The 12,256-nt window shown below is 48.4% G+C and overlaps 1 protein-coding gene across 1 annotated transcript; it reads right to left on the bottom strand.

Moving 5' to 3' along the window:
- Positions 1-792: 792 nt before the first annotated feature.
- LOC109765164 (F-box/FBD/LRR-repeat protein At1g13570-like) lies at positions 793-2,469 on the bottom strand. Its single transcript, XM_020323939.1, has 3 exons — positions 1,537-2,469; positions 1,283-1,426; positions 793-1,170 (listed from the first exon to the last, which is right to left on the bottom strand). The coding sequence occupies exons 1-3, from the start codon at positions 2,467-2,469 to the stop codon at positions 793-795; spliced, it is 1,455 nt and encodes a 484-aa protein (XP_020179528.1).
- Positions 2,470-12,256: the final 9,787 nt, after the last annotated feature.

Raw genomic sequence — 12,256 nt, 5'->3', positions numbered from 1 at the left:
AGAGCATTTCCACCCGCCCCCAGGACGCCCCTCGGGACATCTTTTTAGGCTCGGTTTTAGGATCGGACGGCGCTTTTTGCCGAAAAACGGCCCAGCCACGCCCCAACGCCCGCCGGCAAACCCAGGCGAAATCCAGCGCGTTGGGGGGCTCTTGGGGGCGCCGGCAGAAGTTTCGGCGAATCGTGTCTCCCCATATGTCCTTTTTCTTGGCCCATTTAATCATTTCCCTCACAAACTTTTGGTTGAGGTGGGGTGTGGCTGGGAAGATGCCTTCCCCATACACTTCTATTTAACCGGATGAAGCATTTGGCCCTTCAAGACATCAACTTTTTTGGTTCGATGGTGTTTTTGGGGGCTCCAACGACTGGAGATGCTCTAACCAGTAGACAACCACATGCATGCAATAGTTCGTTGCCAGTGCGCAAGCCAACGAGATTATCAGGCAACCTTCACCAACATATCAGGCAACGGGGTTAGTTTGCACCATTCATCACTTACATGGCTTATCAGGCAACAGGCCTGTCAGGCAACCATCACCACCAAGATAAACCCATCAGATGCTAAAGCAACATTCATCTACTTAAACAAAGCACATGCATAGAGAGAGTACTGATTTCTCATCAACAGTAGTACACCGGCAGCACTACTAACTATACTAACCTGAACACTTCAAGCTGATCATAAACACGAAGCAAAACGATACCTTGTACCATGTTGCAAACAATTAACACTAAGCACTCCCTCCCACATAACATTAAGCTTTGGACGATGAGATATGTTGGAGCTTTGACTTCACCATGAGAAAGGGTCACGCGAAAATTCTGCTCCGGTTTTGAAGCACCATGGTCTGCCTCCTTCAGGATCTGAACTCCCATACACCATGAATCCGCAGCCTTGAGTGGCCCAGTTCAGAGAAGTCAGATAGTTTGCTTTGGAGCATGCATAGTTCTTTGAAATTGAAGAGAAGCTTGGATTGGGGAAGATCATCGCCGCATACTTCAGCGCCCTCGCGTTCGTGAAGAAGTACTTGAGAAAAGCCATCTCGCCTTCCTCCCCTCTGAATTCACGGATAGTCATCACCCCTATGCGCAACATGACACTCACGATGGGACCAACCTCCTCCCAGAACTTAGGTTCGAACTTCCCAGTGGATTCATCACATTGTTCACACTGCAAATTGGTTAAACCATTAAACAGTTCAATTACTTATGGACTATGCAATGTATCAGCAACAAAAGCGTAAAGATGTATAATGCTAGTAGGTGGTGATGAAGATCAGTACCCTGATATGCAGACTTGATGCATTGGGAAAGCACTTTAGGAAGGTGGCCACCATATTGGCATCATCGTGGACTCCAAAACGGACATTCAGGCTCAGGATAGTCACACTCGTAAACATAGTGCTTGCGCTTGGCTTCATTCCAGGCTAGAATGGAATGCACCCAATTCAACAAAGAAAGATCAGACACTGAATTACAGCCTTAGCTAGCATAGAACAAATGGGAAAATTTAGGTACGTAGGTGATGCTCATGTACCATGATGATGGTGTCTCCGGCCTGAAGCACGTACTTTCCTGGCTCCAGGTACCCCAACATTTCCAGCTTGGGGGCATTGCCAATCTTGATCCCGGTCCGCAGGACACTGGCAGGGTTGAGAGATCCCCGGACCTTGTACAGGATGAGCCGCTCGAGACGCGGGGTGTCCACCACGACGATGTTCTCCATCACGGAATCGCAGATCTGCACGCATCGGAGGCTCTGGCTGATGAGGTGGAGACCCAACCCCTTCACGCTCCCTTGAATGTTGAGGATCTCCAGAACGGGGCTCCTGGCGACTACGGCTTTGATGTCCCCTTTCTCCATGGCTACGCTGAAGATGCCGAGCTCGCGGAGGTTGGGGAAGGAGGCGTCGCCGAGGCAGGCCACGTCCGGGAACTTCCAGACGCCGACGTAGAGGCGGGTGAGGGTGCCGATGCGGAAGAGCGTGCCGGGGAGAGGCACCTGGCGCGGGCAGGGGCGGTTGACGAGGACGAGCTCCTGGACTCCCTTGGCGGCGAGGAGACGGAGCCAGCGCTTGAGCTGGGCCGGGTACCCGTCCATGTGGCTGGAGACGAGGTGGACGCAGCGGAAGGGCCCGGGGTGCGCGGCGAGGGCGCGCGACACCGCGGCGGTCACAGCGGGCGCGTCGGCGCGGGTCGGGGGCCAGTGGTCGAGGAGGTGGTTGTCGACGACCACGAGCGGCGCCGAGAGCCAGACCCGGCGCCAGCGCGTGGCGAGCACGGCGGTGCGCGCGGCGTCCTTGAAGGGGAGGCGGGAGACGATGTCGTGGAGGAGCGCGTCGGAGAGGCCGCTGATGCGGTCGACGTCGTGGTAGGGGGCGGCACGGCGGGCGGCGAGGCGAGCGGTGTCGGAGACTGGCGGCTCCGGGAGGCAGGTGTAGATGTACGTTAGGAGCTGCTCCGCGTCCATGGCTGGCGACGGCGGGAGGAGAGCACCAGGAGCCTGGCTAGGGCTTCGGTGGAGAGGCGAGCGAGGAGCGAGGTGTGTCTGTGTGTGTGACCGAGTGGCGGCGGTGGTGGGAAGATTTGTAGGGTTTGGTCGGTGGTGTTGTCTGCTTCGGGTGGGCCAAGCCGAGAACGCCCCGAGCAAAACAAGATAATGCCTTCACGAAGGAGAACGACATCGAGACATCGTCGCCGTCCGGTCCGAAAAAACGGACCTAGGGTTTCCCCTGAAGCTCGAAGAGGGGCACAGAAGATGGCCATGGCAGCGCCTTCAAGAAGGGCATGACATCCACGGATGTCGTTGCTGCCAGCATAACCTGCAGGGATTTCGCCCTGGCCAAATTCTGAGCAATCCCAAGCTGTCGGAGCACAGATCGGAAATGAGGCAGGCGGGCGTACGCCAGAGCAGCGACCGCAGGAAGGGGAGCCGCGCCCGACGCCGAAGGAGGCACCGGGCGCCGCTGGACGCGCGAGCTTCGGAGGAGGACAAGGCTGCGAGGCTGAGCGGAGTGAAAGGTGGCGGGGATGCGACGGTGGCCGGAGCCCCGGACGAGCCATGATCTGGAAGGGAGCGTAGATACAGGCCGCCGGGACCGAAGCAGCATGGACACCAGCGTGCCAAAGGAGCCGGAAGGGGACGCAGCTCCGGAAGCAAACCGGAGGCGAAGATGCGCCGGGATGGACGGCCAACCAGGTACCGACAGGGTGGTGGTGAAGCGGAGACGCCGAGGAGCCAGCGAGCCAAGGGGGCCGAAAAGCGCAGCTCCTAGGGCACGCCGGGTCCGAAGCCGCGCCGGTTGCCAGGAGCACAGGAGGAGTCGCAGGTCCATGGCCACCGGGCTGAAGCCGCTCCTGCCGGGTGGAAGACGAGGGGGACTCGCGCACAGCCAAAATCCGGACGAAGCGCAGCAAAAAACCGGCACCGTCGGCGCAGCCAGCCGCCTCCAAGACTGCCTCACGAGGAGGCCGGCCAGGAGCTCGAAGGGAGGGGGGTCGAAGGAGGGGGTACACAGTTGGCAAAGTGCGCCCGCCACCACGGGGCCGTCCGGAGAGCACCACAGCCAGCCGGAGTGGATCCCCTCATCGGATCCGGGGCCGGACGGAGCAGCCGCAGGAAGTCGCAACCCGCGGGGTGGGGGTGGGCACCAGCGCGGCCAGCAAGCCGGAGCCGTCAGGGGAGGGGACGCCCGCATCGCCGTGGAGGCCGCCGCCGCCGCAGGCACCAGATCCGGGGGTGGTGGGTGGGGGTGGAAGGAGAGGGTTGGTGGAGAAAGGCCCCGCCGCCGCCATCCCAGGGCCCGGCACGGCTGTTTCGGCCGGCCCTCCGGCGACGGCGACGCGGGGATGGGCGGGAGGTGGGGGGCGAGCCGGCGGCGGCTGGGTTTTCCCCCGAGTCGCCCAGCACGAGCGACGCGGGGGACCCGGGGCTTCCTTTCCCTACAAGTTCGATCTCCCAATGGTTTGTCTATCTTTGTTGTTGAGTAACTCGAGTTAGCAATTAACTACGGACGTGGCTACCAGGCGTACGAGCGCTCATTAATGGGATCGAGCGCTCTTTCAAATATGGAAAGAGCTGCTGGCGCGCCCGACGCAGCCCATCAAATAAGGAATCTTGTTCCACATGTATTTATTTGAAGGTCCAAAAAGGTTAAAAGGCTATAACTTTTGATTTAAGCATCGAAATCTAATTTCGCTTTCACAGCTAGGTTTCTCGCGACAAGTTCTTCAAAACTAGATCTCATATAGATAGGTTTCGTCGAACTTTTTTTCGAGGCAACTTTAGTCCTATAGGAAAGCAACTTCATTTTTTTGCCTAGTAAGACTATCTATTAGGTTGGTTTGTGTAAAAATGAGAAAATCACACAAAAATATGAGGCACCTTTAGTGCTACATATAAGTAACTTCATTGCACTACATGTGTATCAATGAATTTTGTTAAAATTATCACTACTGGCCTACCATGGTTGCTCAGTTGCCTACCATGGATATTCAGTTGCCTATTAGTGATGCCCAGTTGCCTACAATACTATGAAATTGACCTACCATTGATGTCCAGTTACCTGCTATTGATAATTAGTTACCTATCATTACTGCTTAGTTGTCTAACTTTGCAAATTAGTTGCATACAATTGTAAAGCTGCTTATCATTGTGTTTTTCCCAAGTTGTCTAAAACACTATGAAGTTACCTATCGGTGATGCTCGGATGACTGACATTTTAAGATTGTTATGCAACCCGAATATCAAACAAAAAAAGTTAGCAACTTTTGGGGTGTTTTTGTTCAACTCCAATGCATTCAACAAGCAACTCATGTGTGTTTTCCATCATTATATCTGGAGATTTCAATAATTTTCATGGGAAACTCATGCAAAAATTATGAACAACTTGTGTAGGCTTATGGGCAACTGTCTAATCCGCCCCTATGAAACTTCTCATCAGCCCCAATGCAACTTATCATCTGTCACTACTTATGCAACCAGCCAACACCCACGACTTGGCTAGCCAACACCCACACACACTCTCCCAGAAAAGGAAAGAATAAGGCTATCACACCATCCATCTCCACATAGTTTCGAAATTTAAAATCATGATAGACAACTTATATCCCACACAAACTTTTCAACATTATAGGCAACTTAGGTCCCTTGATGGACAACTTTCATACTCTTTTAGGCAATTGGGGTGTGTAGGCAACTTCGTAGCAATATAGGCAACTTGGTTTCTGAGGCAGGCAACTTAGAAGCCATGTTAGGCAATTTTCCACTCTGCGGTAAGCAACTTTCACAGTATCGTAGGCAACTAAACTGTCGACAACTTAGTTTTGATGTATGCAACTTAGCAACCATGGTAACCATCTATTAGACTATTGCTTACAACTATTAGTAGGCTAGTAGGTGAATCCCTAGTACACACAATGCACTTCATCTAGCATCAAAGTTGCTCCAATTTAGCACTAAAGTTGCCTCATCTAGCATCAAAGTTGCTTTAAAAAAGCATCAAACCATATTCATATGGGATCTAGGTGAATCATTAATTTCTTATAATGAAATTAATGCATCTTATGTCATCGTTGGGTTCATACGGTTGGTCGGACGAGTTCGTGAAAGATCAACGTACTATAGTGGATGAATCCTTCCATATATGGGCAACTTAGGATGATGTTAAGCTACTCGTTAGTCATGGCACGCAACTTAGGATATTGGTAGCCTACCTCGGAAACTAAGTTGTGTATAATACTATCAACTTGGAGGCGAAACTAGTTATGGTAGAATACTTGCCAGTTATGGTAGAAAACTTAGAGGTGAACCTAGTTAACCTAGTAGTATGGTAATCAACTTTGAAGGAATTTTCGATGATAGGCATTCATACTACAAAGACTAACTAGAAGTTGCTTTCCTATAGCACTAAAGTTGCTTCTGTAGTATTCAAAGTTGCTCCCAAAAGAAGTTAGTCAAAACATACTCATATGAGATCTAGTTTTGAAGAGCTCGTCGCCAGGAACCTAGCGGTGAAAGCAGATCTTAATTTTTATACTCGGTTCAAAAGTTATAGCTTTTTAAAATTTTGAAACATGCATTAAATGCATGCACGTGATATCTTGCCGAGAAATTCACGGGATGGGATGGTACGCGGATACGTCGGAGACCATGTGCTTTCCATGCGTGTTAATCCTCTCTGTGGACCCCATGATTGGGTTGACTTAATTGCACTTTGTATTAGCCACATGTCGGAAAGGAAATTGGCGGACATGAGCGTGCGCTCAAAACGACGATCCAGCACAGCTGCGCGTTTAAGAATTCGGGATTAACTACGGCGCCAGAAAGGAAGTTGGTAGTTTTTTTCTAACACAGTACAGACGCAAGCGCTCATATACACGTGCATACACTCACCCCTATGAACGCACACACACACACCCTACCCTTATGAGCACCTCCGAAACACTGAGCCGACATATCATCTTGGAATTTACGAAGTCACCGTAGGCACCTCGTCATTGACGGGAACGTCTCCTCCCATTGAATGCGCATCGCCGGAAATCCTGAAATAAATCCAGGAATAAATGCGAGCACCAGGATTTGAACCCTGGTAGTTAGAGTATCTAATTTAATAAGGAAAACATTTGTTTTAAGCCAGATGAAAAGAACGAAACACAAGCCTCCTCCAGCGATCGACACACGTCCCCTCGCTGGGCCCTAGCGCCGCTCCACGACCTGCCTTATCCCACGCAAAAGTCCACGACCACTCATTTGTCTACCGCATCATCATCTTCGACTCGCAATCTGCAGATCCCCTCTTTTCTCTGCTGCCCATTGCCATGGCCGCGGTCTCTCTTGCTGCCCACTTCCATGGCTGCGTTGGCCCTTCTCTTCCATGGCCACGCTGGCCCTTCTCTTCCATGGCGGAGTTGTTACTGCTGCAAGGGGTACCGCCGTACTGCGATGAATCGACAGAAGCTTCGACGCCGACCACCACCTGTCATGGTCGTAGGAGCTGTTGCTGCTCCGACGGGGAGCATCTGCGCATGGCGTCGGAGCTGCGATTTTTTAGCCTGAGCTGCAATTAATGGAGTGGCGCAGCGCTGCGATAGTGACCGCGGCGAGTGGCTGACGAGGGGCACTGCAACTCCGGCAATGATGCCTCGTAACTATTTGGAGCATCATCGGTGTTGCAATGGAGCAACGCCGGGCCGCCGGAAGCATAGTCGAAGCTGCAATGAAGCCTCACCGGAGTTGCAATGGAGCTTCACCGGACGCGTCGGTGCTGCGTTGGAGCTCCGCCGGTGCTGCAATGGAGCTTCACCGGACGTCGTCGGTGCTGCGTTGGAGCTTCTTCGCCGGACGCCGGCGGTGCACCATGAGAGTTGCAGCGGAGCTTTTGTCGGGTGCAGCAGCGCTGCATTGAAGCAGTCGAATACTGTCGTCGCATTGCTGTAATCCAACAGCCACCAGAGCGCTAATCGGACAGCTTCCTAGCTGACTGATTCGTAGCAGTCGTCATTTTATAAGGTTTCTTTTGTCTATTCAGTTTACTTGATGAAACGGGAGACCAACATGGCAGTCTCAGGTTTGTGCGTATTATTAAGACGGGTAGAAAATTGTGTTCAGTAGTAGTGTGCAGCCTGATTATACAAGGTCGGCCGTGTTATAAACTACTCTTTCCATGACCGGTGGGTACACCTCAGAGTGCAACAGGATATCATAAAACACCTACACCAATACCCTCTACCCTAAGAAAAAAACTTCGCCAATGAGCCTCCATCTATCATCTTCCCGCTCTTAGGAGGCCGGTGGTATGGAGGTCGGTCCTGATGTCTTGGTTCCGTCTAGTAGTTTAGATTAGGTTTTTTTCTCGCAGGGCCAGCGTTTTGGCGGATGGCAGCACTTTATATCCAAGCTAGTTTTTCGTGCTTTGATCCTTCTTGAGTTCAACCATTATGATGGAGTCGACGGAGCCCCGTTGTAGATTCATGTCATCTCCCCAGAGCGGCGAGGTTAGGGATTTTCGTCATGCGTGCGCGCCGACGGGATTTGGTGTCAGGCATTTCAGATCGATTCAATGCCAACAATTGTACCTCTGGAGAGCTGGATTTTAGGCGCGCATGCATGAACACCTCTCGACTGCCGTCAAAAAGTTTAAGCCAACTCTGTTAGGGGAGCAGCAATAGCGGTCAATGACTCATTCTTGCAACGACAATGTTCGTTCTATGGTCCAAGGTCATCCTCGATGTAATTTTTATTATATTTGGGGAGCTTTGTACTTCCTATGAACCTTCTAATAGATATGGGTACATCCCACCATGCTAACTGCATCAGGGTGCTAGCGATGAAAACTGCACATCCACATAATTTCTTGGTTGCCAACTTTTTGTGCAATATGGTGCAACTTCGTATGCGACTCTGGCTAACTATCTAACAGTTGATGTGCAACTTTTCTCCCAACCCATGGAGTGTGCAGTCTTTTACGATGGATGTGCAGTTTGATTGTGGGCCTACCCCTATCAGTTAGATGTGTAACTTAGTCTCCTGCCTCGGCCAACTATCTAGTAGTCGATGTGCAACTCCTCCCCTCCTCCTATTCGTGGATATGTAGCTTTGGATGATGACTTATGTTAAATTCTAGTAACACTCATCGTATAGCAGGTGCATGTGCACAAATTGTCTTTTGAATTCAACCACAAGTAAAGAAATAGCATTGATAACCCACAAGTATAGGGGATCGCAACAATTTTCGAGGGTAGAGTATTCAACCCAAATTTATTGATTCGACACAAGGGGAGCCAAACAATATTCTCAAGTATTAGCGGCTGAGTTGTCAATTCAACCACACCTAGAAGACTTAATATCTGCAGCAAAGTATTTAGTAGCAAAGTAGTATGGAAGTAACCGTGACGGTGGCAAAAGTATCAGTAATAGTTTTGTAGCAATCGTAACAGTGGCAACGGAAAAGTAACAAAGCAAAGATCAATATGTAAAATGCTCGTAGGCAATGGATCAATGATGGATAATTATGTCGGATGGCATTCATCATGCAATAGTTATAACATAGGGTGACACAGAACTAGCTCCAATTCATCAATATAATTTAGGCATGTATTCCGAATATAGTCATACGTGCTTATGGAAAAGAACTTTCATGACATCTTTTGTCCTACCCTCCCGTGGCAGCGGGGTCCTATTGAAAACTAAGGGATATTAAGGCCTCCTTTTAATAGAGTACCGAACCAAAGCATTAGCACTTAGTGAATACATGAACTCCTCAAACTACGGTCATCACCGAGAGTGGTCCTGACTATTGTCACTCCGGGGTTGCCGGATCATAATACGTAGTAGGTGACTATAACTTGCAAGATAGGATCAAGAACACAAATATATTCATGAAAACATAAAGGGTTCAGATCTGAAATCATGGCACTCGGGCCCTAGTGACAAGCATTAAGCATAGCAAAGTCATAGCAACATCAATCTTAGAACATAATGGATACTAGGGATCAAACCCTAAGAAAACTAACTCGATTAGATGGTAAATCTCATCCAACCCATCACCGTCCAGCAAGCCTACGATGGGATTACTCACGCACGGTGGTGAGCATCATGAAATTGGTGACGGAGGATGGTTGATGATGACGATGGCGACGGATTCCCCTCTCCAGAGCCCCGAACAGACTCCAGATCTGCCCTCCCGAGGAAGAACAGGGCTTCGCGGCGGCTCCGTATCGTAAAGCGCGAAGAATCCTTCTCTCTGATTTTTTTCTCCCCGAACGTGAATATATGGTGTTGGAGTTGAGGTCGGTGGAGGTCCAAGGGGCCCACAAGGTCGGAGGGCGCGCCCTAGGGGGGTGGGCGCGCCCCCCACCCTTGTGGCCAGGGTGTGGGCCCCCTTCGCTTGATTCTTTCGCCAATATTTTTTATTAATTCCAAAAATAAGCTCCGTGAAGTTTCAGGTCATTCCGAGAACTTTTTATTCTGCACAAAAATAACACCATGGCATTTTTGCTGAATACAGCGTCAGTCCGGGTTAGTTCCATTCAAATCATGCAAGTTAGAGTCCAAAATAAGGGCAAAAGAGTATGGAAAAGTAGATATGACAGAGACGTATCAACTCCCCCAATCTTAACCCATTGCTTGTCCTCAAGCAATTCAGTTGACAAACTGAAAGTGATAAGGAAAAACTTCTACAAACTCTGTTTGATCTTGTTGTTGCAAATATATAAAGCCAGCATTCAAGTTTTCAGCAAAGATTATGAACTAACCATATTCACACTAACATTTAGGTCTCACATTTACTCATATTAATGGCATAATCAACTAGTGAGCAATAATAATAAATCTCGGATGACAACACTTTCTCAAAACAATCATGATATGATATAACAAGTTGGTATCTCGCTAGCCCTTTCTGAGACCGCAAAACATAAATGCAGAGCGCCCCTGAAGATCGAGGACTGACTAGACATTGTAATTCATGGTAAAAGAGATCCAGTCACAGTCATACTCAATATAAATTAATAACAATACATACAAATGACAGTGGTGCTCTCTAACTGGTGCTCTTTATAAGAGGATGATGACTCAGCAATAAAAGTAAATAGATAGGCCCTTCACAGAGGGAAGCAGGGATTTGCAGAAGTGCCAGAGCTCGAGTTTTGAAATAGAGATAAATAATATTTTGAGCGACACGCTTTCATTGTCAACATAACAACCAAGAGATCTCGGTATCTTCCATGCTACATACATTATAGGCGGTTCCCAAACAGAATGGTAAAGTTTATACTCCCCCACCACCAACAAGCACACTCCACGGCTGGTTCGAAACAACGGGTTCCGTCCAACTAAGAACAATCTTGGGGGAGTTTTGTTTGCAATTATTTTTGGTTTGATTTGAGCATGGGACTGGGCATCCCGGTTACCAGCCATTTTCTCGTGAATGATGAGCAGAGTCCACTCATCGTGAGAATAACCCACCTTGCATGGAATATATGGACAACCCTAGTTGGTACATGAGTGATTCGAGCATACAAAACAGAATTTCATTTGAAGGTTTAGAGTTTAGCACTTGCAAATTTACTTGGAATGGCAGGTAAATACCGCATATAGGAAGGTATGTTGGACTCATATGGAACAACTTTGGGGTTTATGGAAGTGGATGCACAAACAGTATTCCCGCTTAGTACAAGTGAAGGCTAGAAAAAGACTGGGGAGCGACCAACTAGACAGCGACAACAGTCATAAACATGCATTGAGATTAACCAACATTGAATGCAAGCATGAGTAGGATATAAATCACCATGAACATAAATATCGTGGAGGCTATGTGATTTTGTTTCAACTACATGCGTGAACATGTGCCAAGTCAAGCCACTCAAATCATTCAAAGGAGGATACCATCCTATCATACTACATCACAACCATTTTAAATTTCCATGTTGGCACGCAAGGTAAACCATTATAAATCCTAGCTAGTTAAGCATGGCATGAGTAACTAAAATCTCTAATTGTCATTGCAAAAATGTTTCATTCATAATAGGTTGAATCAGGAACGATGAACTAATCATATTTACAAAAACAAGATAGGTCGAGTTCATACCAGCTTTTCCTCATCTCAATCATTTCATCATATATCGTCATTATTGCCTTTCACTCGCACGACCGAATGGTGTGGATAGTAATAATAGTGCACGTGCATTGGACTAAGCAGGAATCTGCAATTATTTATTCAAAGGAGAAGACAAGGTAATATGGGCTCTTTGTTTGATCAACAATAATGCATATGAGAGCCATTCAACATTTTCATCGTGGTCTTCTCCGCTCGACCCCTAAAGAAAAGAAAAGAATTTCAAAGAAAAGCACTGAAATATTTTTGGAGTTTTTGTTTTTCTAAAGAGAGTAAAACAAGAACGAGAAAAACTATTTACACGGGAAAACTCCCAACAAGCAAAAGAAGAACGGGAAATCTTTTTGGGTTTTCTTTTAATATTACAACTAAGCATGCATAGAAAGTAAACTAACTACAACTGATTTTTTTGGTTTTTCTTGAGGTTACACAAGAATAAAGCGGAAAAAAGAAATAAACTAGCATGGATAATACAATGAAAAAGTATGAACACCGACAACTGAAATGAGTGTGTGAACATGAATGTAATGTCGGTGAGGAATACGTACTCCCCCAAGCTTAGGCTTTTAGCCTAAGTTGGTCTACGCCCACGGATCAAAGTAGTTCTCTCTGGTGTACTGAGGAGGATCCTGGGGGTTCCAC

The sequence above is a fragment of the Aegilops tauschii genome, chromosome 7, assembly GCF_002575655.3.
Source record: "Aegilops tauschii subsp. strangulata cultivar AL8/78 chromosome 7, Aet v6.0, whole genome shotgun sequence".
Taxonomy (NCBI): domain Eukaryota; kingdom Viridiplantae; phylum Streptophyta; class Magnoliopsida; order Poales; family Poaceae; genus Aegilops; species Aegilops tauschii.
This window is presented reverse-complemented; position numbering and strand designations above follow the sequence as displayed.